The 27,874-nt window shown below is 39.7% G+C and overlaps 4 protein-coding genes across 9 annotated transcripts in view; 1 reads left to right on the top strand and 3 right to left on the bottom strand.

Annotated features, from left to right (window-relative positions):
- The window catches only part of bltp3b (bridge-like lipid transfer protein family member 3B), a 31,953-nt gene extending 30,697 nt beyond the window's left edge, over positions 1-1,256 (bottom strand). For all 4 annotated transcript variants that reach the window (XM_026146434.2, XM_026146435.2, XM_026146436.2 and 1 more), the window contains exon 1: positions 869-1,256. In XM_026146434.2, coding sequence (XP_026002219.2) covers positions 869-912 — 44 coding nt within the window. In that variant the 5' untranslated portion in view covers positions 913-1,256. The remainder of the gene's footprint in view (positions 1-868) is intronic.
- Positions 1,257-3,661: 2,405 nt separating this feature from the next.
- On the top strand, positions 3,662-6,575 carry ckap4 (cytoskeleton associated protein 4). The gene is made up of 2 exons (XM_026147167.2): positions 3,662-4,078; positions 4,971-6,575. Exons 1-2 carry the CDS (start codon positions 3,767-3,769, stop codon positions 6,186-6,188), a joined length of 1,530 nt encoding a protein of 509 aa, XP_026002952.1. The 5' UTR covers positions 3,662-3,766; the 3' UTR covers positions 6,189-6,575.
- A 2,086-nt stretch (positions 6,576-8,661) lies between these two features.
- On the bottom strand, positions 8,662-14,191 carry ikbip (IKBKB interacting protein). 3 transcript variants are annotated; one of them, XM_026148104.2, is made up of 4 exons: positions 13,750-14,191; positions 13,556-13,673; positions 10,004-10,225; positions 8,662-9,359 (listed from the first exon to the last, which is right to left on the bottom strand). In XM_026148104.2, exons 1-4 carry the CDS (start codon positions 13,953-13,955, stop codon positions 8,793-8,795), a joined length of 1,113 nt encoding a protein of 370 aa, XP_026003889.1. In that variant the 5' UTR covers positions 13,956-14,191; the 3' UTR covers positions 8,662-8,792. The 3 variants fall into 3 exon arrangements, with proteins under 3 accessions (XP_026003889.1, XP_026003887.2, XP_026003888.2); XM_026148102.2 differs by lacking the exons at positions 8,662-9,359; positions 10,004-10,225 and adding an exon at positions 10,335-11,946 and having other exon boundaries at positions 13,750-14,187; XM_026148103.2 differs by lacking the exons at positions 8,662-9,359; positions 10,004-10,225 and adding an exon at positions 10,335-11,898 and having other exon boundaries at positions 13,750-14,180.
- Positions 14,192-16,801: 2,610 nt separating this feature from the next.
- Positions 16,802-27,391, bottom strand: arfgap3 (ADP-ribosylation factor GTPase activating protein 3). The gene is made up of 16 exons (XM_026147263.2): positions 27,214-27,391; positions 25,366-25,484; positions 23,621-23,693; positions 23,378-23,509; positions 23,103-23,183; positions 22,895-22,988; positions 22,739-22,798; positions 22,596-22,642; positions 21,836-21,984; positions 21,473-21,604; positions 21,223-21,348; positions 19,904-20,056; positions 19,261-19,387; positions 18,948-19,035; positions 17,133-17,257; positions 16,802-17,047 (listed from the first exon to the last, which is right to left on the bottom strand). The coding sequence occupies exons 1-16, from the start codon at positions 27,280-27,282 to the stop codon at positions 17,030-17,032; spliced, it is 1,593 nt and encodes a 530-aa protein (XP_026003048.1). The 5' UTR covers positions 27,283-27,391; the 3' UTR covers positions 16,802-17,029.
- Positions 27,392-27,874: the final 483 nt, after the last annotated feature.

The raw sequence follows: 27,874 nt of genomic DNA, 5'->3' as shown, positions 1-27,874 counted from the left end.
ATATAATCCACAGGGTGACAAATTCCTCACAGTTTCAACAAAGGTTTTTATCAGTGAGGACAATCACCTCACTGCTTTTTTCTTTCTTTCCAAGCACCAGTCCACCTGCATGCTTGTAGGCTTTTCATGACTTACTCATCAGTGATCTGGATTAGAAATATGACAGCTGAACGCTACTACATCATTACTATTCCATGACGTTTGGAGAGGCATTAAAGGGCAACATAGATATAATATGGTGGGGTGTTTAACAGTGACGCAAAATGCTGTTAAATATATTGAGTTAGGGGGCAGGACAATATATTTCACTTTCTAAATGACCTTATCTTGAATAATAGGACGTTGAGGCTCCATGTACACCAAGTATGATGCCTGATAGGGGAACACAAAGGCGAAAAGTGCCAGATAAAAGGGGTTTAAACCCATGTAAACAAACCTGTACCTTGCACATGTCTTCCCATTACTATATTGACTGTATGCCCACTAGCTACCTGCAGTTGCTGAAGGTTAAGCTACCTTGAGGTGAACGCTGAGATTGTTGATTTTAACAATGTGACTCAACTACACAACTGGTTCAACCCGACTTAGCAAGTGTCTGGAGGATTAGCAGCTCGCGTGGTGCTAGCACACTTAGCTGGGTAGCCACGTCTCAGGTCCTGTGAGGGTTACCAACTCAAAAACGCACAGTGACAGTCAACGGAGGGACGTGTTAAATTACAGGACACCCTTCATCTATGTGCGGCAAGCATAAACTCATTAAAGTGAGGTTTTTGTGGGTGCTAGCTAACGCCTGTGACAGCTTGATCCATTCGTCGTCGCTTTATTTCCACTCCCTGTCTGCTAGCGTTAACCTTAACTCATCACTGACCTGGAGAGATGCTTCAGGATCTGCTTCTTGATGAGCCCCGCCATGGTTGCGCAAATCCGATATCCGAGCCTCCGCCGCCGGGTGTCACAGCTAGCTGGCTAGCCAAACCGCTAGCTTTTCCCACTCGAGGTTTAAACTCACGGCTCACAGCCTGATCCCTTCGCCCGCGTTCATGTTAGCGGTGTTCCCGCTTTATTCTCTGGGAGACGAGGGGCGAGATGGGCGGAGAGACGGCATTTCGGACGTCCGAGTGACAGACAAGCTCGGAGACAAAGCATATCGCGTTAGGCCATTTCACGCAAATATACCGACAGAGGTCTGAAACGGTCCGGATCACTGCAATACCTCACACCGTACACCTGGACGGAGCGGCGTCTGCTGTCACGGCGTCTGGGCGGGGACTAATGCGGGGTTCATAGTCTGCTAGGAAATTCCCATTAACCACAGCCGGGTAAGTGCCAGTGTTACAAGTGGTAACGTTTTACAGTATATAAAAATGTCTTCTTTATGATTTTATCATTTCATCTAAAATGGGGCTTGCTAAACTATATTAAAAGTATATGCTGATCAAGCCAACACTTCAGTCTCGATTAATAAACGTTTTGGACGTACTTTCATTGTCATATCTACATGTTCTAAAAATGTAACTTACTTTATTCTGAAAATCTATTTTACGATGGTTTTTATAAAACAAACAAGTCTCATCTTTTAATTTCGTTTTTATTCTGTTTTTTTCTTTCAGGATTTTTAAAGGCATGATCTATTTTAAGGAAGATGTAATTTCAATTCATGTCTTTAAAATTAAAAATTAATTTTAATAAAAGTGGTTTATCCATTTATTTATTTATTCAATTTCCTTCTTTTTTTTCAATTAACGTCGAAGATATAAATGAAGACATTTATCAAATTACTTTAAAAAAAAGTTTAAAAACTTTTTAAATGAAATGAAGATTTTCGTGATAAATTAATCTTTTCCTCATTTTGCATAATTTATACCACGTAACATCTGTCCACTGATTGAATTTAGCTATTTATATTCATATTTAAAAGACAGCTACAAAACTTTTCAACCAGCTATACAGGCACTATTGGGTCCTCTGGATGACGAAATATCATTGTCACTATTATTAACTTTCTTTCTTTTTTAACTTCATAATTAAAAACGTCAGACCATTAAACAGCATTGCTTTGTAGTAGAAGTAGAGGATTGAAAGTGCCGAACTGGCCTGGCTGCAGTCCACAGCTTTAAATAACTGAAAACATTTAAGCATCACGAAACAAAACATAAAATGCAAAAAGAAGACAATGCCAATGCAAAAGGTAACACTGTGACTTATTTTAACTCTCTTAATAGTCTAAACTTGTTGCACATTTGAGTTTAATACACAATTATTATTCAGTACATTTTGAAGGAACAAATCAAGGTGTGAATTGGATCACTTATAAGCTCTCTCTCTGGAATAAAACAGGGCAGTAACTCATTCCACTGGGGTCCTTAGGGACTAGTAAAAGCGCTATATAAATACAGGCCATTTACCATTTTACCATTTTTAAGTTTATAGTTTTTTTCCACATATACATGCTAACATTTTTATCATCTTCTGACTTAGTATTTCCATTTTCCTTCCTTTTATTGGCAATTCTGTTGTACTTTTCTATATGCAAAATTGTTATGTTGCACATCTCTGCTGAATAAAACATTTAGGGAAACATAGACAGTTGCATTTAATTTAATTTAATTTAATTTAATTTAATTTAATTTAATTTAATTTAATTTAATTTAATTTAATTTAATTTAATACGAACGTCAATAATTTCATCAGTGTTCTGCACATGCAATGCTCTCATGTATAGAACAATGCTTGTTCTGGTTTTGACTTTAAACGCTCTCTTAGCGACATCTAGTGTTCAAACCGAGAATGTGACCATTTCGTCGTTTTTTACGTCTTTTTTTAAGAAAGGGGGCAGAAAATTACTAATATTCTGTCTCAGAACGTTTTCGTTATGTGGTTTAAAGAACAAAATCCAGAAATAAAATAAAAGTCTATCAGTAAAGATGCAGATTAGAAAGCCCTAAAGAATAAAATGACAACATTATTAAAATATATACCATGAATGAGTATTTAACGATGCCACAAAGATCACTAAGACCACTGAACTGTTGGTGATTTATTCACCTTTATAATGCGTTTACTGACTTTGACATTTGCACACGGACTCTGTGACTTTTCTGATGTCTCTTCTCTGCGCGAACGTGTACAGTACGTGATTTGCTGCCGTGCCAAAACTTCAGCTGCCACGTATGAAAGGAGGAGCAAACTGGAAGGGAAGAAAGTGCCCCTCCCTGCGCTGCGCTGCTTCACTGAGCTGTGTGCAGAAAGTTTGCATCAGCAGAAAGAAAGAAGAAAAAAAAAACAGCATTAAGGGAAATTTGTAAGAATAATAGAGACAAAAGTGTGTGGATGGCACACCGACTGACACTTTGATAAATCTTTTCTTCTTCTCTCCCCTTCACGTTATTAAAAAGTCACAGTTTTTCTGCAAATGATGAGAGTATGACACACCTATATAAATCTGTCTTTATGCGATTATCACACGTGATGCAAAGATAAAAACATGCCTACTATAAAAATTTACTATAAGTGCAGCAGCCCACTAATCATTCATTGCTTCCTAGTGTTTTATGTCACCGGACAAGACCCATTCAGAGCCTGGAGTTGGGCATGGAACAACCCCCATCCGCATACCTCAGCGCAAAAGCCCCCCGGGGAAAGACACGAAGCGCTCACTGATACGCTGCTGGTCCAGTCAGTGGGACTGGACTGAAAAGCCTCTCCATCCACGACTGCAAAACTAGCAGCCCTCTCTCACACACACGTCTCAAAGCTCCCGCTAACCATGACTGCGAAAAAGCCAAAGAATAGCGACAAGAGCGCCGCATCCAGCCAAGAAGATGCGCCGAAGAAAACCCAAAAGAGCAGCCACAACGGAGCGAGTGCCCCCGGACCTCAGGGGTCGCCACGGCCAGGCAGCTGCCTGAGTCTTCTTGTGACCACGGTGTTTTATGTGGCGTTAATAGGTGCTGCAGGGTTCGCTGCTTTTCACGTACAGCAAGCGCTTGATGAAATCCGCCAGACGAGCGCAAAACACGAGGAGAGCGCACGGCAAAGCGCAGAACTGAGCGGCAAAGTGGAAAGTGTCGTTCAACAGGTAGGTAGGAAAGAATACGAATCAATGGATAGAACTTCTAAACGTCACTTTTCTTTTATCCAGGTATTTTCCAGAACTCTAAAAGGAAGCATCACCTTATAATAAACGCGTATGCACTTATATAGACGTGGATAATGTGGTTTTACTTCATGTACTCTAGGAGTCTGTGTTTGTGAGCTCTAAAATGTGAGTGGGTAATAAAATTTCAGACCCACTCAATAATACGTCATCTACAGTATTATGAATTTCTTTATCGCGGGTTTCTTTGAATGAGAACAAGTCGTTTCTGATTGCAAAGCTGGACAGGGCAGATTATGGATTTACAAGGTCAGTCATTAATGCAGAGATTCAGCTTTCTCTTGCTTCACAAAGAACATGAGGTGGCAATATCTTTTCCCGAACTCAGCCCTGCTAAAAAATTCAAATTCATATCTAGGCTGTTAAAGTGGAGACTGAGACTCCGTTAAAGGCTTGTTTCATATATCATTTCTTCTTGTGCTTGATCTGAATGATACCAAAAAGAGAGAGGAGACAGGATTCATCTCAGGCACATAAAAGCAGCCCACTGCAAACCTTCTGTTTGCTAGGATTGATAAATCAGAAGCAAACTGTGTAAAAAGGATGTGTGGCCTTTAGAAGCAAGGGACTGCACTGAGCCCCAGTATAAGATTATCTTACACTGTGAAGCTCTGATACAGTTCAAGGAATAACAATACTGAGAAACTGAAAAATTCCTGCACCATCTTTTCAACCTTGTAGAGATTTCATTTTTATACTTTGAATTTGAGCTTCATTTGCACTGCTGTAGACTGTGAAATCTAACAACATCTAAATGCGAGAAAAGAGTGTATGAGTAAAATTTGTCTTTGTGTTTCCAATGTTCTTTGTAAAGGTGGAGTCTCTGAGGGGTGTTGTGGACGGGCTGGAGTCATCTCTGGGGATCACACGGGTGGAGATGGAGGGGGCCATCAGTCGAATGAAGAGAGCCGAGGTGGAGACGAGGAGAGTGGAGGAGGCCCTTCAGAGGCTCCAGAATGATCTACTCAGGGACCTTTCAGAGGGTATCAATGACGTGAAGGAGGCTCGAGAGAAAGACTTCTCCTCTCTGGAGAAGACTATTGAGGAGCGCTTAGCTGAGGCCAGCCAGTCCATTAAAGCCAGCGTTGCAGAGTTCACTGAAGCTCAGAGTGAGGCGCAGAGCCAGCTGGCTGATCTTAAAGCCCGTCTGGGTGACATCGAAGACCCCGCTCTCATCAAACAAGAGCTGTCGGCCATTGTTGATGCTGTAGCTGAAATTAAAACAGCCAAAGATGCAGCTGACTCGTCAGGCGATTCCCTCAGACAGCAGATCAGTGCAGTGAGGGAAGAGCTCCAGACTCGCAACCGAGAGGTGGCCTCAGTGTCTCAGGAAATTGAGACACTGAGGAAAGTAATGCAAGACACCACGGCGAATCTGAGGGAGTCTCTGTCTTCAACCGAGGCTTCGCTTCAGGCTCTGAAGGACAAGGCTGTGATGCTAGAGAGTGGCATGGAGCAGTTTGCCGATGCTGTTCGTAATGTGGACGAGCAAGTGAATGAAGCAGCTACTCAGGCCCTGCTGAGAACTGATGACCTTGCAGCCAGAGTCAAAGCATCGGAGGAGAACGTAGTTTCAATGTCTGCCTCAGTGTCAGACATCAACTCCAAAGTACAATCACTGTTTGACAAGCATGATGCACATGAGAGCAGTCTGGCTGCACAGGGGAAAGCTGTGGAGGACATTAAAACTAATTTGGAGCAAGAACTGGAGGCAGTGAAGAGCAGTTTGGAGGATCTCCAGTCTAGTATAGCTGCTCTAGAAGGAGACAAGACAGAGTTACCTTCAGCAGACTCCAGCCTGGGTGAGCAGGTGGAGGACCTGGAGAGGAGGCTCGCTGCTTTGGAGGACAACAGCAGCAGGATGAAGCCCGAGCAGCTGGAGAACTTAAGAGACATGGTAGCTGGTTTGGAAGGCAAAGCAGCCAAGCTAGAAGGCCACGATCAGGCTATCGCTGCCCTGCAGGAAGCCCTGCAGAAGACCACAGAGTCACTGGCAGGCCTGTCTGAACAGCCCGACATCACGGAGGAGTAGTTAGCAATGTCCCATCGGGATGTCAAAACATGCAACAACAGGGTCAATAATGAATCCAAATGGGTGACAAGCTTTTCCTAGTTTTAAAAAGAAAGGTTTTTCAGAGTTGATGGTTGATGCCATGAAGTTGCACACTAGAAAAGAACAAACATGAGGACAGTTAGAGCAGGAGTGAGAGGGGCAGAGACGGACTGCTGATCTGTGAATCCACACTCATTCTGCACTGTACTTTTCTATTATTATTTTTTTCAAACTCACCGTTTTTGTGCCAGTTGGCTGTTTTTTAATCTTTCTAGTGGATCAATGAGCTCATTTTGAGCACCCCGTTTTTATTCACTTTGTTTTTTTGTTTTTTAAGAATTAAAAAAAAACCTTGTTAACTCAAAATTGTGAAGAATTATTTCTGGGTGTGAACTACGTGATAAAATGATTTCTTACTTTGGTTCATTACATCATGGGTGATGTATTGACAGGAAGGGCGGGAATGAAAAAATAAGAGACGTGATTTACCCAGTGGCTGATGGGGAGAGGGGAAAAATCGTAATCCGTCTTCGCTACATTATTTATAACGTCAGCATCGTGTTATTAATAATATGTGACAAGGCTGTGGAGTCCAGGCAACGATTTTTCACCTCTTAATGAATAAATACCAGATGCTGAACTCTTTATACAAGTGAAAAATAGTTTTGCCTCTTTACCAAGTGTTCCATAGGAAGGCGCTTCCTTCAGCAACAGCTAAAGCTGTGGTTGGGTGACCACTTCACTGGAATACTTCAAAGCTATCTGTTTTGGTTTAAGGCATTTGGACATCAATAAACTATTTAAGTAATCTAGAGAGTACATCAGGAAACACTCATGTACTGCATATCTCTGTAGCACTTTAATGGTAAAGGTAAGACGATTTAGGACAATGTGTTAAGTAAAAGCTGTAAGAAGAACTGATGCGTGGGGAGTGATGTCAGTAAGATATTACTGACATCACTCTGAGCACAGTGTAAACACGGGGAACATGAAAACAGGCAGCACAGCCGTTTTCAATGTTCCAAACATTAAAAAAAGGGTCATGGACTACCAAACTAATCAGACACAACATTAAAACCATTGGCACTGAAAGATCATCGCTTTATAAAATCTGTTTAAGTTGGAAAACCTTTTTTTCTGGCATTCATAAGACACAGTAGTGCAGTACTCACACCAAATTCTTGTACATTGGGATATCTGCATCACTTATACTACTACAGAATAAGCCATGAAAGTGGTTGATTAACAGTTCAATCCTTTCCTTATTTACTGGCTTTGCATCATGTCAATTAGGGTAGCTAATCCACTTAAACCCGATGTTGGTGGGTTAAAGGGAAAAAGAAAGGGATCTAAAATGGCTTATTTCAAAGGATGAACCGAGGGGGTGTGAAGCAAGTCCAAAATCATAATATAGCACTTTGACTCTTAAAAGGTAGCTTCAACACTGGAAAACAATGAAAGAGCATGCTTAAACATGAACGCAAGTGGAGAAATATAATGGCACCATAAAAAAGGTAGAAAGAAAAAGGGAAAACAATTAACCGCTGCTTTTCGTTACACTTGGTTTCTATAGAAAATGTATGGTGTGTGTGATGTAGTAATGGTGTTTAGACTGGTGTAATTTAAGCGTTATATTAATGGGAGGCTGGACTGGAGAGGATTAAAAACTGCAGTAATTATTAGTTAATTGACAGTTAAAACTATAAAGAGGAAGCGCAATAAATGAATAGAGAAGAATGACACAGCTTCTAAGGCCTCCGATTTCCACAGAACTTTAACCGATCGAGCATCTGTGAGATAAACCGAACAAGCACCCTGCAGGTCACTGGAGCCAGGGGTCCCACTGAGGTCCTTTGTCCAGCTTTGACAAGTCAGAGCTTTTCTGGTTTGAAGAGGGGGATCCAAACAATATGTGGCAGGTGGTTTTATTGTCATGGCTACTTGCAATCGGTGACAGGGCTGGTCAGAACCAATAACTGGAGCTATAACTCAGTAATTCACATTTACCCTGGAGACACGAGAGAGATTCTGCAGAGCTCTGCTGGAACGCGAATAGGCACATTCCTCAAAATGTCAAGCTACTGTATTGCTGTATCCCCTAAAGCTAGTATTATGTGGCCCATACTGAATATCAGGGAGATTATAGAAGGAGGAGGAGAAGCCATCGCACATGGCATGAAACCCGATGGAAATGTATGAGAGAATTGTGCAGGTAAAAAAGAGAGTTGTGTAAGTGAAACTTCTTCTGGGGGGCAAAACCAGCAAACTTTTCATGCAGTTGTATTTGTTTTACTGGGGATTCTTGACTTGGTAAGTAATGAAACTGACACTTAGATGGAGCCAGGCAAAGAAAAACAATAAAGCGATCAAATCTTCATCCTCGAGGTCCAGATCATATTACGCCATTTAGAAAAGCTGACAGCCTCAGATCATAGTGATTGCTTCAAGGGTGTTCAGATGCTCACATTTGTTTTATTCGTAATAAAAAACAGATTTATTTCAGTATTTGTTCTTGTTCTAAAACAGCAGTATGACAGGTAATCGGGTTAAATCGATGAATTGAAGCCAATGTCGGTTTGTTTTTCATGTTGGCTTGTGTATCTCTCCAATGTCTGTTATATCAGCTATCTCGTTGACCTGTTTACTTGTGACGCTCAAATCTCCCTCGACTGCAGTGAGGTTGCTTAATGTCTGTCGAAGCTCAGCGATCTCTCTCTCTCTTTCCATGAGATCTTTTGCTAATCGTCCTATCCGAAGAGTCAGGTCTGACAACTGGGGCTCAAACGCGCCAAAGTCTCTCCTAATATTAGCCACCTTTGGTTTAAGGTCGCTGGCAAAGGTCACCGTTCTTATCACGCGGGCCCGGCCGCTCTCTAGCTCCACCAAGCGCTCCGAGATCTGCTCGTCGGCGCTGGCGAGTTCAGGGATGCGTCTGCGGAGCTGCTCTATGGCCTGAGAATTGCGTTCAGATGCGGATCGGAGGTTGGAAACTCGATCGATGCTGCTGGCCAGCACATCCCCGATGCGTTTCACCATGCTGTGCTCCACCCGAGCAGCCTCGTCTTCAAGCTCGCCCACCTGAGTCAGCAGAGACTCCACCTCAGAGTGCAGGCCATCCATCCTGCGCACATCAGTCCTCACTGACGACACCTAGATGGCCATAGGGAAAAAAGAAATGTTTGAAACAGCACTAAGAAAGCTTTTTTTGTAAGGGCTTTGCATTATTGCACAGCACTGTGTAAGTATTTAGTCTTTCGTTTTTATGTTATCTGTAAAAAAGCAAAAAGAATCTTTTGCAGAGGTGAACATGCTTTTTTGTTGCAAATTTGGGTATCAACTGAACCAAATAAATACGCGGCCGTACTGCTGATACCAATACTGCTACTTTTAACCTATAAAGGGACGCGAAATATATAGCAGAGTGTGTTATTGTTTATGAGAGAAATTATCATCAACCTGCAATTTCCGAAGAGATTTTAATGATCACTAAATCACATTTTTACTTTCCACAATAAATAGTACAATAAAGCACCCCTATCAGCTTTTCATCTATTTTTAAACTTTTAGACCTTGAATGTAAATGTGGTGTAGCTGAGGTATAGTTTTTCACCCCTCCACCCCCAAAAAAGTATTTAACTGAATTCAGTGGGCTACATACTGAACGGCAATATCGATTGCTCTAGTATTAATCAGATACCGATACCAGAGTTGCTATCAATATGATTAGTCTCTACCCACATACACTTGCACTCTAGAAAAAGAAAAGGCGCGACATCAATAACATCATCAATAACCTTGCTGGTAAAGTCCTTTGTGATGGTCGATGTCCGTGCTTCGATCTGACCCACAGCTTCTCTCAGTGAAGTCAAGCTGCTCTGAAGCTGAGCCCTCTTCTCAGTCAAGCCAGTAGCCCACTCCTTCAGCCGAGCTACATCCTGCTCCAAACCCTCCAGCTGAGACTTCAGAGCCCCACGCTGACCCCCGAGACTCTCTAGCATCAGCTGGACGCTCTCACACTGAAACAGGTGGTACAGGACATGTTTTTTCCCCAATGGAAAAAAAAAAAAAACAAACACCTCAGGACAGAAGACGATTCACTGAGAGGAAAAAACAAATCAGACATTGTTCTGTAAAAACAAAAAAAGATTGTTTTATTAAATAAGCTTAGTGACACAACAGGTGACACAAGAACAAGATGGAAACGTGACATTCAAATATGTGGATTGTCTTGATATTTGCAAAGCTTCTTCTGTTTAAAATCTAATCTAACACTTAGAAATTTTATTGACCCTGTTCATTATTGCTTGTTTCCAACTGATCAGGGGATCTTTTGCTGTTTAAACAACAAAAACGTGCAAAGAAAATGGTCAACAATGACGACCTTGCATCAAAGGTGGTGATATGAAACTGCTTTGTTCTCAATCAAAACTTTAAAACCTAAAACATATCCAGTTTACATTTGAATAAAATAGAGAAAAACAGAGAAGACTGAACAAAGACTGGCACATTTAATGCTTTAAAACTGTATCAGTGCATATGGATACCTTGAGAGAAGTCGGGCATATTTAATAAAATGGTGCACAAAGGTAAATGTATCCGACTTCTGTAATACAGTGCAGTGTTTTAATGAGCTCGTGTTGACATCAGGCTAGTTTTCTGACATTAAAGTGAGGTACAAAGTTTACAGAGATACTACTAAACTCAACTTAAGGGGTTTACAGCCTACAGTTAAACAGGACATTCCTACTCATTTTTCCTAGTGGACAAAAAAACAACAACAATGACATCATTCTGTGAGGTCATCAAGAAAAGGCTCGGTCAATTTATCCTCTTCATCTTTCTCCCACTCTTCCTCCTCCTCATTCCATTCCACTTCCTCCAGAGCGTCAGAGTTCATTTGGCTGTCAACCCCACTTTCCCTCAACACCATGGTGAGTTCACGGACCGCCTCTTTAACCACGGACAACTCATTTTTCATCTTCATGATGCTGTTTTGAGCCTGCAGGGTGTCCAGCTCCTGTCTGAGCTCGAGGATTTCATTTGTTGCTTTCAGCATGCTGTCCTCGGTGCCGAACACCTGCAAGGTCACCTCCTCCAGCCTCTTCTCCATCCCGCTCAGATCTCCACCCAGTTTGAGGATGGAGCGCACTGCCTCTTCTACCTCCGGCAGATGCTCTTCGCAGGCCCTCGCACGGGGAATGTGCTCCTGGAGCTGAGAGCTTAGCTCGGCCTCCCTCTTGTTCAGGATGCCGATCTGCTCCTCCAGCTTGTGGATCTGCTTGGTGTTCCAATCCAGCTGATCCTGCGCTCGCTTGACGTCGTCCTCCTCTGTGCGCTCCAGAGCTCGGGCGTTCCTCTTTGTGCTGTCCTTGAGCTCCTCCAGCCTCTCCGCCAGTGAACGGATTCTCCGCTCGGCTTCATTCACCCGCTCTGTGGCTCCTGCATGAGTGTCCCTGGACTCGGCCTTGAGTGAGGTGAGATCGGTGGTGATGGCTGCCAGACTCTCTTGCCACGTCTCGGTCACGTTGAGGAAGTGGGCGTTGACCTTCTCCAGATCACGGGAGGCAGAGCTTTCATCAGCCTGTATTGTCGTGACAGCAGCATGGAGGGTGGAGATGTCCTGCTGGAGTTTTGTCACCAGGGAGATGGTGGAGAGCGCATCCTGTAGGTCATCCTCAGAGGCGGCAAGCTGCAGCCGCAACACAAAACAGGAGTGCTGTTTCTGTGGGAGCTCTATCTGCAGTATTCATATAATACACAAAGTGGTGCAGTGATAACTCAACTTTAAAAGAATGAAATTCATGAAGATAGTTTTTTTTCTCCCTTTCTTTAACTTAAAGGTACTTTTTGTAATTATCCCTGTAGTTATCTAAATCTTTCAACACCAGGGGGCAGTATTTGACATTGGGTGTACTTCCATGTTTTCAGAAGTGCCCATAATTGTAAATAACAATGCACCCCTAATGACTTGCTTTGGTAAATAAAGGCTTTCTGCACCATCTTGTGGTTCAAATCAGTATCACATGAGAATACAGGTCCTGGTTCAAATTCAGGTGACATCTTTTAAACAAAGAAAAATCAAAGCAGTTGTTTCTGCTCTACCTGTCATTGACTTTGGGTAATATTGGAAGGTTTTAAGGTGTTTTTAAAACATAGGAATTTACAAAAGGTATAGAAGCATCCCTTCTGACTTGATGCTTAAAGTTAGTTGCATATGTTTGAGGTGAGTAAAAAACCCCAGAATGTCCCAAGAAATGCAAAGACTAAGCAAGTTTAATTCTGCAAAAAATGTAACCATAGTTTTCCCCTCCCTTGAGGTTAAACAAAATATATATAAAATAAATAAAATATAATAAGAAGACACTTTTTCTTTGCTAAACTTAAATTCAAATGGGCTGAAATGCAATAATCTCAAATGGAATTTAGGTGAACAGACACATTGGATTTTATGTGTCCAGATTTTGGAATATTTGTCTCACAGCTTTCCTTAAGCAACCCAATACAACACAATCATTGTTAAGTTTATTTGTTTTGCCCAAAGAACTAAATTCTATGTTGAAATAAAGAACATCTGGTAGCCATAGAGTCCAGTTAAAAACAAGGTAGCGTTTTATAATACAGTGTGTGGTTAAAAAGCAGTTCCGCTCAAATAAAATCTATTTTATCCAAAGTATTAATAATTGCCTACAAATACCTACTAGATACAGTAGAATAAGGGGCAACAGTTCACGTTTTTACAGGAGCCAATAAATAATTACACTGTAACTAATTTTCAGTAATGCATAACTTCCTTAAACCTTAAAATTACTTAAAACTAAGTTATTATTTCCTGTAAAATATCTGAAGTGCTGTCCTACTTAAACGTACCTACACATAGTACTTACAGTATAATAACTTCTTCTAATTACATCTTCTCTAAAATACATGTTAACATACAAGCTATAAACTACTTAAAATTACTTATGGGCTATTTAAAATTACTTGGGCGCAACTTAAAATGACATAAAACGGAATGATTTCTTCTTTCCTGTGAAATACCTGGAGTTAGCACTACTTAAAAGTAGTTACGCTGATACTTAGAGTATAATTATTTCTTCTTGCCTAAAAACATTATTATTACACCCTTATCCTACTGTATCTAGCAGTAAATATTTATAGATACATAATTACATCGTAATTTCATGTAAAATACACTTAAAATCGATTTAATTCTAGGGGAATTACACTCTTTATCGTCGGGCTAAATATTTAAAGATCGCTAAGTATTTGACATTCACACCCATCAAAATTTGCAGATTCATGGTCCAAACACGTTGAGGATCTGCTCCACAGTCAATCAAACGTACCTTTTTGGAAACTCTGACAATCTCCTCCTCCATGTCGAACAGACTGGAAGTTTTTCCGTGTAGAGATCTGTATTTTTCCTCAATCTGGGAAAACTTCTCATTCTGCTGCAGCACCAACCTGAAAGTCAGAAAACCTTCAGAGAGAAGTCCTCTGTAGTTCTGAAGAAAGCGTTAATACTAATATGTGGACTTACCAGCTCAGAGCCCCGCAAGCTGCGAGCGACAACAAGCACATTACACTTCTAATGTCCAGGCCCGAGGACGTTTTGTTCGCTCCTGTCTCGTCTCCTGCTTCAGTCTTCACTTTCTGCGTTTCTTCTTTCCCGTTTGAGCCTTCTGATGGTTCATCGCTTTGCTTCTGTGCCTGCGTCTTCCTCCTCTGCTTTAGTTCAGTAGGCATTTTAGCGCAGTAATAAACCGCTGGTTATCTTTTTATAGCCTATTTAGAGAGTTAAACGGGCTTACCAGAGTTTGTTACCTTGCACAGAAAAACAAGACTCCTGTTTTAGAGAGAAGTTCATAATGTAGAAATCAACTTCAAAAACGCAAAAAATAACGGACTGAGTGTGCGTGTGTTGGCGCTTTAAAAGGACTTTTTCTTTACCCCTGTTCCTTGGAAAAATGCGACCTTCAAGGGGTGCTTCGTAAGCTCGTAAATATTAATACTGTAATGTTTAACTAGTTAAAAGCACCAACGCTTTTAGTTGTTTAAATGCTATAAACACAATTAAAGAGAAACACCTTACTCCAGTAACTGATTATTTGTTCGTGATGAAACCTTTAAATTAAGCAACTTTTCGCCAGGTTTAGCAGTGTTGTTTGATTTTGCATCAAATTTCCGACAATGACCGCACGACTATCAACGCAACAACCGGCCACGTAAGCGGTTGCCAGAATTTGCTCTGAAATTGGCCAAAGTGGATTAATGTCTGCAGAAGTAGATCAACATTTGATAGACTGTCCGATGTGGAAGAGAACTTTACTGATATAATTTTAAATTTTCACTGATTATTTAAGATATTTATCAAAAACACGAGATCACGTTTCAGCTTTTTAAAGCGAGAACTGCTGCTTTTATCTGGTTTATACTATTGACTTTTAACGAAGTGATATTTGCCCAATAAAAACACGCAAAGGTCTTGAGCCACCCTTTAGTCTTATATTTTTATAGAGAAAAATTGGAAATGAATGCATCAATTGCATGAAACACTGAAATTTACAAAAGATACGGAAGTACAGTAGGTAAGGGAAAATTGAGTGGGTGGGACAACAGAAGGGCCAGATGCATCTCTCAGGTCCTCCAGTTTTTTTTAGGGCACACTACTCACCCTGATGATAAAGGTTTTCTGCCAATAGCTCTTTGAGAATCATCTTGTTAATGCAAAAATATTTTATGCCTGTCAAACTGTGCTGTCATTGGCATTTTCAAAGATTCAGGCTGGGTTCTTGGATGTTTAAGAGTTTTGCACAGTACTGTGAATAAGATGTCTTAAAAAGAAAAAACAAATCCCACTTAAATCTAAAAAAAAAAAAAAAAAAAAAAGTTTGCAGGCACACGGACCACAGACACATTTACACAAATAATGAAGACAGTAAAAGTTTAAGCACAAACCATTTATTTGGCATATTCCCAAAAGTCGTACTTACATTTTGAGTGTCAAAAATGGTCAAAATCTATCTGTAAGTTTTTTCATTAATGAAAAACCCCTATACAAGATTGTATGTAGCAGTTCACAGCGGACTAGAGTTTTAATAAACAAGTTTCTTAATCCATCTCATATTCAGGATGTGTTGACATATTTATTTTGAGGGCTACAAGGGCCATGCAGCTTATACAAGCTCCTACATGTAACAATATAGAACGGCAGAGACACAATCTTACAAAACATATATGCCGACTTAGGGGCAAAAACTAGAGTGCAACCAAGCAAAAGCTGTTACACACAATTTCCAACACATGTGCAAAAGATACCTAGATTGAGACAACAAGAAGGTGTGTAAATCAAAGATCTCCGGACTAAGGCATTTACTGATGGGAATTAAAAAACAAAACCCAAAAAACAAAAATATATTTGACCATTTAAGAACCTCTTTAGTGTTTCATATTTGAACATGTCAAATCAAACTCCTGGGATGTTCCAGCTTCTCAGAAATTAGTCTGTACTATTATGACGGAGTCCGGGCTTTAATTAGTCCCTTTAACTTTGCACAATGATAAAGGACAGAAAAAAGGCAAAAGCGCAAGCTTTACTCTGAACAGATATCAAATCTAACTCAAGCACTGCCTGTAGTTCTACTGTGTTTAGAAACAATAGCATATATAAAGTTAAAACCTTTTATGATGGCAGTTAAAGTAACAGAAAAAAATAACTGATGGTTTTAAAGGGATCATTCACATTGTTCTTTTAAAGTGGAAACGAGGCCTGAAAGCTACATAAAAGGTCTCAGCACATCAAGAAATCCTTCAAGTTTTATAGAGGCGATCCAAGGGCCATACTAAGTGTACAATTTAGAGATTTACCAAGATGATTAGGCATTTATTTCAAGAACATTAAAAAAAAAAAACAATAATCTAACAAAAATTACTTCTTAAAATGATGACTGAATTCTTCATAGCATCTAATTCTATGCAACTGGAGCTTTTACGAAGCTCATTTGTTGTTTTAAAGAAATATTTATATCTTATAATAATTGTTTTTTTTTACTCCTTAAAACTTTGACATATCACATTCCTTTTTTATAAGCATTTCTGCATGACTTCCAAAAAACAACAACAACAACAACAAATTGCGACTCACAGGATAATGACACTTATGTGCTAGTGACGCATCAGTTTACATAACTTACAGTACTCTTACTAAAAGTATATCTGTTGCCCCAAGGCCTCTGTTTTAAATCAGCTTTTGGTCCTGCCTTTGGAAGAGCAAATGTAAGTGCACTTTGGGGACAGAAAGGACACTTTCAACCCTGCATGAAGGGGCACAAAAAAAACAAAAAGCACAAAAACAACACTACAAAGTGCACATGATGAGTGAGTTACTGAATTAAGTACTTACGGAGGTAAAGGAATCAAACGGATAGCCCTCCTAGCTCCTCAGACTGCTACATACAGCATTTCTATATATGTAAAACCCCGAAGCTCAAAGCAAACTTAACATAATGCAGGCTGAATATTCTTCATAGCTGTATATACACAAATATCTTCCTTCAAGGTGTTTGCAGGGGGAAAATAATTCCACCGAAAAATATTGTGCTCTGCTCATCTTTATTTGATCCCAAAGACTACGACTATGTATATACATCATCTAATAAAAAACTAGATATAGATATACAATATACAAGTACATTCTGCAGACTTGCTCATAGCATTGATTTATATTTTCCTCCCAACTCTCCCACGATGAGCACCCACTAGAAATGTCATCTAACTGGCAAACAGAAGATACCTATGGACGGTGAATCCGACATGTTCACTTAGGAACTGTAGTGATCCTGAAAAAAGGAAATTAAAAAAGCACCATGAGAAGTCGTCATTATTGATGAACTTCTATCATACGCTGGAATATATCTGACTGACCTGAATTGAGCTAACTACGCCGCTGGCCATGACTGAAAGTTTTCCTGCAACTGAGCGCACTCCATGTTTGAGCTGCGACATGTCGGGAGCACTGGGGAGTACGTTGCTCAGACGGTACGAACTCGCTGTGGACACGAGGCAAAAAGTCAAGCAGACAGAGAGACAAAAAGCTCGAGGACTCGTGGAGAAGCCACTCGCATGTACAGTCATGTGAAAAAGACAGTTTTCAGGAGACTCTCTGCAGTCCTGTGTAAAACAAAGTACAGTAGCCTGCTGAGCACATTTAGCAGCAATAACTTGAAGCAATCATTTCCTGTATGATCTTACAAGTCTCTCACATTGTTGTGGAGAAATTTTGGCCTGCTCGTTAAAGCAATGCTGTGATATGATCATTGTCCTGCTGCATGACCCAGTTTTGTTTAAGATTCATCTCTTGGACAGATGGCCTCTCATTCGACTCTACAATACTTTGGTATACAGAGGAATTCATGGGGGTCTGTGACTGCAAGCCCCCCCAAACAAACATCCCTACTTTGGGTTTTATCTGTATGAAGGACATTGTTCCAGAAGTCTCGTGGTTTGTTCAGATGCAACTTTGCAATCCTAAACTGGCAATCCTTCCAAACAAACTATACTTGTTCAGTCATGACCATTAACATTTAACATGCCAACATGCTGAGGCCTGTAGAGTCAGAAACAGAGAAACTAAAAAAATAAAATAAAATGCTACAAATGGTCTGACCTTCTAGTGACTTCCACTCCTGATAAGATCAGTAATTATATTGAATGTTTTCCACTTGTGAATAATTGTCCTCACTGTAGAATGAGCGACTTCAGATTGTTTGAAAATGGCCTTATAACCCTTCGTAGATTGATTGGCAGCAACAATTGCTTCTTTAAGATCATTGCTGATATCTTTCACCCCGAATGCTCCAGAACAGGAAAACAAAACGTCTGCTGTCACAGAGGTGTTCACACTTGCTCAAAATCAATTACTCAAATGCCTTTGATTAGCAGCACCTGGAGGCTACTTACCTTCTTAATGCCTGTGGAAGCAGTAAGTGTGTATTTAATGTTTTCAGTCTTGTGAAACCTGCTTTTTCACATGATCATATGAAAGAATTTACGGTATTTAGATTTCCTCTGAGGTACAAGGGTTGAGACCAGTTCGACCAGTATGCACAGTTGGTATGGTTAATCACTCTGGAGCGAGTGCAAAACTTCAGTGTATGTGAGATAAATTACTCACAATTTCAGCACAGCTTCACAATAAACTCAAAAGTCAGACTTCTTTTCATAATTTCAGGGGCATAATATTTTATATTACAACCTGTATCACAGTTCAATACTTATTATGTAATTATTCTAGCAGAGATTCAAGGGTCATCAGACAGGTGGAAAACCTCCATTCCACCTAAAATTCCACCCAACAGTGTAACACCAAGTAGGATAGGCCAAGATTGTCTTCTCAATGTGACCACCACCTAACTAAGCCTGGAACAAGCATCCAACATGTGCAGTTTCTCTCTTATGATACAGTTTTAGCAACCGGCATTAATCAGTGACCCAAAGTCCCCAATAAAATTAAGAACACAGCTGAATTTGTGGCGCGTTTGTCTACTTATTACTGACAAAATGACCTGGAGTTTGGAAGATGTATCAGAAAAGCACACAGTTAACAGGTTGTTAAATCCAACTTTAAAGAATCACACAAGTCGGCATCTTATTAAAAACAAACAAACAATCATACTAAGATGTTCCTCCGAGCGGCTCAACATACAAGCGCTAAGAAAAGAAGAGACAGTCATGTCTTACCAGTCTGCTTCTTTGGATCATCAAATAGATCGGCTGAACTTATGGATGCACTCGCAGAAAATCTCTCCAGTCGGGTTTTGGCTTCATACTGAACAACAGAAAATTTTGAAAATTTCAACCAAGTTTTATGTTTGACCATTTAAGAACCTCTATTTAAATTAAAGACCTTCAGGAACTAATGTTCAGGCTTATCTCAAGTTCCAAGGAACAAATACAGACAGTTTTTAAATGTGATTTCCCAGTCTAGTATTCACCAAATGAAATCAAAGGAAAAGCACGGTTTAGAATGTGTGTCCACGTTGTGCTTGTATACCTCAGAGTTGTCTTGTTTTCCAAAGTACATATCAGACGAGATGGCTTTTACATCATCTCCAAACTTTTTCCGAGCTTCTCCCGTGTCTGAGAGCGCTGCTGTTTCTGGTTTCCTTCTGGTTGTGGGCCTGATAACAGTTACCAACAGAAAAAAATAATAATATGACAACAGGAAGAAGTACTTTAAGCACAAATCGTGTATTTTAAAAGAACACGCTGAATTAAATTACACCAAACATATTTAAGACTGAAGAGTCTTACCTTTGTGTAAAAAGTATCTTAAGCTACAATTAAAAAACACTGATGACCACCAACACTACACCTCAGCCAGCTAGCAGACGCACTTATGCTATCATGTGTTGAAAGTTCTACTTTGCCTTCTTCTCGAGTTATTGCATGTCACCCATCAGCCTTTTGCGGCTGAGGTGTAAAAAATTTCTTTCTGTAAATTAGTAATTTTATTTGATAAAATAGAATAAATCTGATTATTTTATTTGATAACATAATCAGATTTATTCTAGAAAGCCCTTATCTTAATTTGCTGTTAATTTTGATTGTTGTATTTAACTAAAATTTGCTTTGAATCATTAAACCTAACCATAAAAACATGTAGAAAGCTTCAGTTTTGTGTTTAAACAACTAACCTGTCATCAAATGAAGTTATAGTGGAGGACAAGAAAAAGTCTGGCTCTGGTTTCTTGCTCTCTTTCATCCAGCCTCTTCCATCATCTCCATCGCCCCACCGTGAAGAGAAACTGTCTGAGGTTTCACTTTGGTCCTCAAAGCGAGTTAGAACCCTGAAGAAAGAAGCCAACAAGAACAATATAAGGTGGAACAAAAAGAGAGATAATGGACTTTACTAGTACGCTGACACTAAGATACCCAAATTTACACAGTCAGCACATTGTTTAGCATGCAAATGTTAGATTTATAGACTCCCATTCATCATGCTACAGTGTCAGGGAAGTGCTCACAGATCCCACATTAATCCTGTAACTTGAAAATGACTCTGAACATAAAGAAATATTAGAAACAGAAAGAACAAAGAGCTCTGCAACACATAGTTCAATATCAACACAGTCTGAATTGAAAGAATGAACTTTGCCAAGTTGTTCATTCGTCTATAACTGATATATTTGAGTGCAAGAGCACCAAGAAGAATTACTCCTATTTAAAAAGGCTATGGATGTTCACAACAAATGCTACTTCAGGTTTCCCCAACTGTTAATCATTAAGAGCTACTACATTTTTCACACACCATATATATTTTTGTACCATACTCAGTTTTATTTATGATCATTTAGAATATTATATGTTTTAATCAAACTGCATCAGTAATTTTTTTAAGAAAAAACAAACATCTATCTGACCTATCACATCGACCCTCTGCATGTCCTCCTTCACTACATCTGTAAACCTCTTTTTTGATCTTCCTCTTTTTCTTCCTGCCTGGCAACTCCATAGTCAGCACCCTTTGTCCAATATACCCACATGTCCAAATCATCTGAGCATTGCCTCTCTGACTTTATCTCCAAACTTTTCAAACTGAACTGTCCCTGTGATGTACTCATTTCTAATCGTGTCCACCCTGCTCACTCCCAATGAAGACCTTGACATCTTCAGCTTGGCTTTTTGTCAGTGCCAACATCTCCAAACCACACATCAAAGTAGGTCTCACTATCATTTGGTAAACATTCCCTTTCACACTTGGTGTCACAAATCATATCTCCATCCACTCCACCCTGCCTGCACTCTCTTCTTCACCTCTCTTAGCCACTGTCCGCTACTTTGGATAGTCAACTCCAACTATTAAACTCATCTACCTTCACTACTGATATTTTTTACAGCTTTACTGTTATACCCGTCTCTGTCTCACTCAAAAGGAAAAAAACCCTGTAATATTATTAACACAGTATCAAGATTTCATTTTGTTTATATATTATCAACATCAACTTTATCTGACCTAGAGCTGAAGGACCCTTCATCGTCATCTTCATCAATAAATCGCCGTCCTTTGGTGGTCTTTGCTCCAATTGGATTGTCCTGCTGGATGGTGTGCATGTCTGACATCACAGAGTGAGAAACTCCACTACAGAGAAGAGCCAAGAAAGAGTAAAAATGACAGTGAGACACATTAAAATGGAGAAAAAAGAAAAAAAAAAAATCTTAAATCTACTAGAGGTTTGTCCCCCCTCACTCCCAATTTGTCTTACCTCCTCATGCCCAGACCCATGCCCAGTCTCTCAGCCTGTTCCTTCTTTTTCCCCTCTAGTCCTTTCAGCTTCTGCTCTTCGATTTTCCTCTGCTGCTCAAAATCTTTGTAGGCCAGCCGCATGGATGGAGCACTGAGAAGAAAAAAAGTAGGTAAGCTCAGAGATGGAAACAGACGAGCCAAATGTGGTGCATAGCTTAAGTAATATACATGATTTAGCCCCTTTCTCCTGAGGTAAAGAGAAGAAAGAGCCATGGATTTCATCTTGCCATAGAGGACACAAAGTTACATTCGCTTTCCGATTAAGTGATTACAACAAGAAAGATGGAATGAAAAAGAAATAAAAAGCTATGGGTATTCTTACATGGACTCCTCAGTTGTAACGTTCTTCTTGGCACCAGCAAAGCTCTCTTTCTCTCTGATTTTGTCAGCAGCCTGCGCCTTCTTCTCGAGCTCCGAGAAGCTCTGGCTGCTAACCTTCTGAGCGCCCAGACCGCCCTTCTTTGAGGCCAGCTGCACACAAACATACACATTACAATGATGTACCAAATAAAACAGATAACGGAGCTGGGGTAGAAGCTTGTATTCTGAGATAACATTCAGAATCTCCAAGATTAAAAACATATTTTAAAAGAGGAAAATTCAGAAAACAAAAAACAACCTCTCATAATACTATACTATAACCTCTTATAAATGGGTCCATGAGGCAGCAGGGCAGTGCAAACTGCAGGGACATGTGGAATGGGACCCCAATTCATTATTTAAAACAAACGTGTAAAGATAATTTATTTTATTGGCAGTAAATGGTGCCTACTGTTGTTGTGATTCACCTTATTTACCTGTTCTTGTGTCTCCTCAGGTCAATCATGTGATGTGTGTGTATGCAGTGACTACTGCTGCACTGCCTAACTTGGGTGTAAATGTGGCCCCCCCTATGTGGCTGTGGTGTGTAGTACGATCAGGTTGACCCGAGCTTGTAAAGTAAGACAACGTGACTGGCTTTCTATTTGTCTTAAAATTTATCTCAGACACTACTTGAATTTTTTGTCTGAATATTACCCTCCTCCCTTAAGTAATAGTTTTATTGTACTTATTATGACACCAATATAAAACTTTATACATACTGTTTTCTTGGCACCTGCTGGCTTCTTCTTAAGAAGAGAAGAGGGCTCTGAGAAAACAACAGACAGAGTGAAGTCAATATTTAGACAGACTTTTACGGGCATTTAGGTAGAGTTAACTAAACATGCACAGTATTGACTCAAACCTGGGTTTGCTTTTGGTGAAACACTGAGCATTTCCACATTGGGACCCTCCTCTGAGTTACCTGAAGATAAACATGTGATGAGCCACAAAACTATTTTAATATAAAACTGCAGTGAGTCAGTATAAATCAGATTATTAAGCAATGACACAAAGATACCATTACGGTCTTCATCTTTTTCTGGCTCTGAAAGCTTCTCTGATGCGGAGGGGCTCAGACTCATTTTGGCCATGTTCAGATTTTCAGGAACAGCCTGGCCAGGAAACAGACACACGTAGTGAAATTAATAATCGCTGTGTCAGGCTGTGCAGCATATCTGTGGAAAGTTCTGGACTAAATCCCAATTGAAGAAACCACACACTTATACCTGTGTATGCAGACTGAAGAAATCCACCTGCTTGTCGCCTGGGGATGTTGGAGACAGAGGAGCCTGACTGTCCAGCCACAGCTGTGGAGAACAAGAGCCGTAAAATGATTCAATTATATGAGCGTTTATTATAAGTGTGATAAGCATATGGGTAATACCCAGGAAGCCAGTGTTTAATAAATTTAATCTCTCAGCCCCAGGTTGGTTTCTCCCCGCCCCCCTTGACGAGAAACGTGGAGGTGTTTTCAGACTGTAACCCAGCCTGTCAGTGTTACCTCAGTGCCATGGCGTCTGGTTGCTTGTGTGGCTAAAGTCTTTATCTTCTCTCTGTACAGCTGTGCAGCCCGGCTGTTGTACTTGGCATTGGCGGCATTGGCTCTGCAGCCATGTTGACTGAAAAATGCAATCTGACACCGAGAGGTCAAATAAGAAACAGGAAAGCAAACAGGTAGAATCACGCTTGTGTCACACACTGCTGGAGTTTTAACCTGATGATAGTGTGCTGATATTTTACTCACTGCGCTGGTGTTGCCTCCAACTTGCATACATCTTAGCTGGAACCACGACCAATTAAAATCCAGCTCGGTGGACCTGTGTGGCACAACAGGATCAGGGTTTGAAGAATGTGTGTTTGAACAAAGAAAAACACCTGAGGTTACAGAACCCTATCCACTCCCATCTCCTTGCTTGAGCTGCCTTTGTTCCACTTATCCTTCACTGTATCTGAATCGTCTTTATTCTGTTTTATTTGTTTTGGATGCTTAAGTCATTTATTTTTATCCAAAATTACAATAAATCTCTAGAGATTGTTATGTCCAATTAATATACCGTATCCAGGATTACTGCTCGTAGTTTACACATTCGCCCAAAAAGTGAAAGATCCCTGGTTCAAGTCCAGGAGGAGAAATAAATCCCTTTGGGGTGGGGTCAGGAAGGGCATCCGGCATAAAAATCTGCCAAGTCAAACATGTGAAGCTACCTGTTGTGGTGAATGATTGCAAAATAAGGAAGCAGCCTACAATAGCTTTACTATTACATTACACACTTTTAATGTAGTCATTTGAAATGACAGTTTATTTTTTTCTTCTTTTTTTTTTAAATTGCTTATCTTTTTAAAAGTTTACTTTTATTACACAGGTAACACAATCCTATGCCTTAACAATAAGAACACCAGTCATGCTTAGTTACCCTACAAAGGCCTGTTTTTGGCTGAGAGTATACTTCTGAGCTGTTGAGTCCATATTGCACTACATCTTTGCAGTTTGGGTTATAAAAGGTAGAGGGAATTTGATCAAAACACTGTGCATATCTTACCTTCTTTTCATTTCTATGACTGCTGTTGTCTTGAATTTTTTAAAGGGTTTAATACTATCCTAACGAGCTGATATTTTTACGTCCTAATTTCTTATACTGCAAAAAAACAAAAACTTTTTATAAAACTCAATTTAATTAAAAAAAAATATTACAGCAACAGCAGAGTCAAGGCACTTTTGTTTGCAAAAACGGAAAAATAATCATTCACATCCACTTTCACTTCAAAGAGGTGGCTACAGCGAATCATCTGCCTCCATCTCACCCTATCCCAGGGATCCTCTTAAGTCACACCAACGCTCACCAACACCTTCTCCGTTTTCTTCCTCTTTTCCTCCCATTGGGCAGCTTCATCTTCAGCATCCTTTGTTCAGCGCTGCATATCTTCATACTAGCTCAGCCTTGCCTCTCTAACTTTGTCTCCAAACTGCTCAGCCTGAGCCATCCCTCTGATGTACTCCTTTCTAGTCTTGCATGTCCTGGTAACTCCCAGTGAAAATCTGGAAGCTCTGTCCCCTGTCTTTTTGTTAATCCCAACATCTCCAAACCATACATCATAACAGGTGTCAGTAACGCACTGCAAATCTTCTCAGAAAATTAAAAAATAATAATAATAATAATTCTCAGTGTTTAATCCTCAAACACAACCTTCCCATTGAACACACTTCTGAACTGTTGTTTACTCTTGATTTATTATTTTGTTAGAGGTGCTTGTGGCTCATGATGAAGAGGAGGTTGTCTGCAAACTGGCTCCTCTAGTCTGCATGTTGAAGTAAACTTGAACCCAAAGATCCCGATGCTTCTATTGGAGTGTGTGATGTTAGATAAAAAGCACTTATACATTTTCTACTGTATTTGAGAACTTTCTTACAACAAGCCCCATTCACACATTGACATGAGCACCAGTCCATTTACTTCCAACTCCAAGGAAAATATATAATTCCTGACTTACCTAATAAATGAAAGGTGCACTCCCAGAGACCTGTGAGTCCCAGAACAATCTATACAGACAAAAACCCCATAGGTGATGCTGGCCCAGCTGGGGTTCTTAGCTGCGCAGTCAAAGCAAACCTGAGGGACAGAGAGCAAGAATATATACAAACACACGAGATATTCATCATATTAACAAAAGAGACGGATCATTCTATAACTGGAGAAGACTATTTTTTTAAAATATAGATAATTTAAAGATATTTTATTTGATGTAAGTAATAAAAACAAATAATAAATTGATATGGCCAGTTCAGGCATCAAAGGTGCACTTTTTATTTGTTGCATACTATGCTTGATGCAACCTGGTAACCAATATGGCAGAAAAAAAAATGAGATTTTTAAAATAGTGTTTAATAAATTCTTGACTATTAAGTGAATGAACTCATATTGCATACTCAGTTTCAGATGAGAGTTAGTTTAATCACTTTAAACAACTTGACCCTGTACTACAAACTTTTACAAAAGCAACAGATTAAGCCCTTATGAATGAAAAAGCAACAACAAAGCATTTACGATCATTTTAGTAAAAATTATATGGTAACCTGGTTAAAATAAGAGTAACAAGATTGTACAAGTTAACGTGGCTGAAATATAGTACTTTTATTTGCAGTTATGACATAAATGTGACAAATACTCAGGACCACAGCAGTGTTGTTTAATAATATTTCATGATTTTAAAATGTTTATTTTATATGTATGTCAACAGGGTTGCAAATCATAGCTGTTATTAGTGTTTTCTCAGAAAAATATGCTATCTAGGGATAAATGTGGTCATATAAATAAAGGATACTTTGAACATTTGGTAATATGAGTAATAGGGTTGTATTGGTTAGACTAATGCACTCAATGCACTTAACTAGTCAGAAAAAATTGAAAAAAAAAAAAAATGTCAGAGGACAGACCTTTGGTCTACCCATGGTGTTGGCACATGAACAACATGACATGTCATTTTACTGTTTTATCTCTTCCTTTCTAAGGCGAATTAGGTCGTACATGTGCTGTTGGACACAATTTACAGAGCATAATGTTCTTTAAAATATGCTGATGTTAACAAAATGTTTAAAAACACATGTGGATCTGGAAGAAGTGGATTTCTAAGCTGGAAATTTGTTTGTTATATTTAGACGTGTTTTATAAAATATTTCATAACCACTGTTTCAACAACTGGATTTACATTTTGTCTCAGGAGTATATTTGGTATTGTAGTATTTTATGCATGGATTCTTTTCAAATTAACGCAGTTGTAGAATGGTCCACGGGTGGAGGCCAAGAGCGTGAAGAGTGTCCGACTACACGAAGCAACAGCTGTGAGGATAAACAGGAGACTGTGCTACTGACTCAAACAGCTGTTGGTGAAGTGGCGTTAATTTCGCAATGAGATCAACAGATAATAGTTACAGCAGCGAGTCGCAAACACATCTTTGTCCCTGAAGATGTCTGTTCTGTCTTTTACATGACCCGAGTCGAGAAAAGGCCTTAGAAACGGAGCTTTAAACAAACACGGCTAATGTAAACTGTCAAAATGTAGCTAGCTAGCTGTCACCCCGTTTGCTAACGTCACGTCACGTCAGGTTACAATTACTAAGTTTTGTGATATTTTGCTTCTGCACGTTTTAAAAACACGTTGTTTTTTTTTTAAACCCGACTTATTCTAAAGATGACACACGTCAGACAGCTGTTAAATTGGTCGCAAACTGAAGCCAGCTGTGGCGTTTCCCATAAAGTGCGACGTGTCAGATATTTAGTTCAGCGGACTTCCTTGTGCACCAGAATACACCCGTCTTTCTGGTATTTATTTAACTCTCACCTTATTCGTAGGGATGGAACGAAGTCGCTTGAAAATAACAGAAATGTCCTGCTTGCTGGGTTCTGCCATTTTTCTACCTGTTGGTGTCTGGCGGTTAAAGGAACAGCATCAAAAGCAGATCCGTGTTTTTCCCCTGAACTAAACCCGACACGTCAGTAAGAGAACACCATGGGCGGACGCTGATTGGCTGGAAATGATCCGTCGTCGTGTTATTGTCGCAAAGGCTTCTTGGCAATGTAGTTTTAGATCATATAAGCGATAGCTTACGTATCTTCGAATTTCATGCATTTCTGTGTGACCGCAGCCAAAACATTAAACACAACGCTGAACAATATAACTTTAATAACGTGTCTTGAAATAAGATACAAGAACACTAAATAAAAAATACTAAAATATGATAAAATAGTTCAATAAGATAAAAAAAAAATGCATGAAAAATGGATCATTTGAACCGAAAAAGAAATAAAGCTCAAATCAAATCTAATCTAGTTATTGTTATTTTGGAATGTGGTAGGTCATTTCCCGTCTTTTGTGGCACCTTTTTATTATTAATATGATCATTATTACTAATGATAAGGACAGAATTCTAGGAGTAAGGTGAAATGGAGGCAGATTATCAGCTGTGGCATCCCCTACAGGGAACGTCAAGGTATGTGTGCAT

The sequence above is a fragment of the Astatotilapia calliptera genome, chromosome 17, assembly GCF_964374335.1.
Source record: "Astatotilapia calliptera chromosome 17, fAstCal68.1, whole genome shotgun sequence".
NCBI lineage: Eukaryota > Metazoa > Chordata > Actinopteri > Cichliformes > Cichlidae > Astatotilapia > Astatotilapia calliptera.
This window is presented reverse-complemented; position numbering and strand designations above follow the sequence as displayed.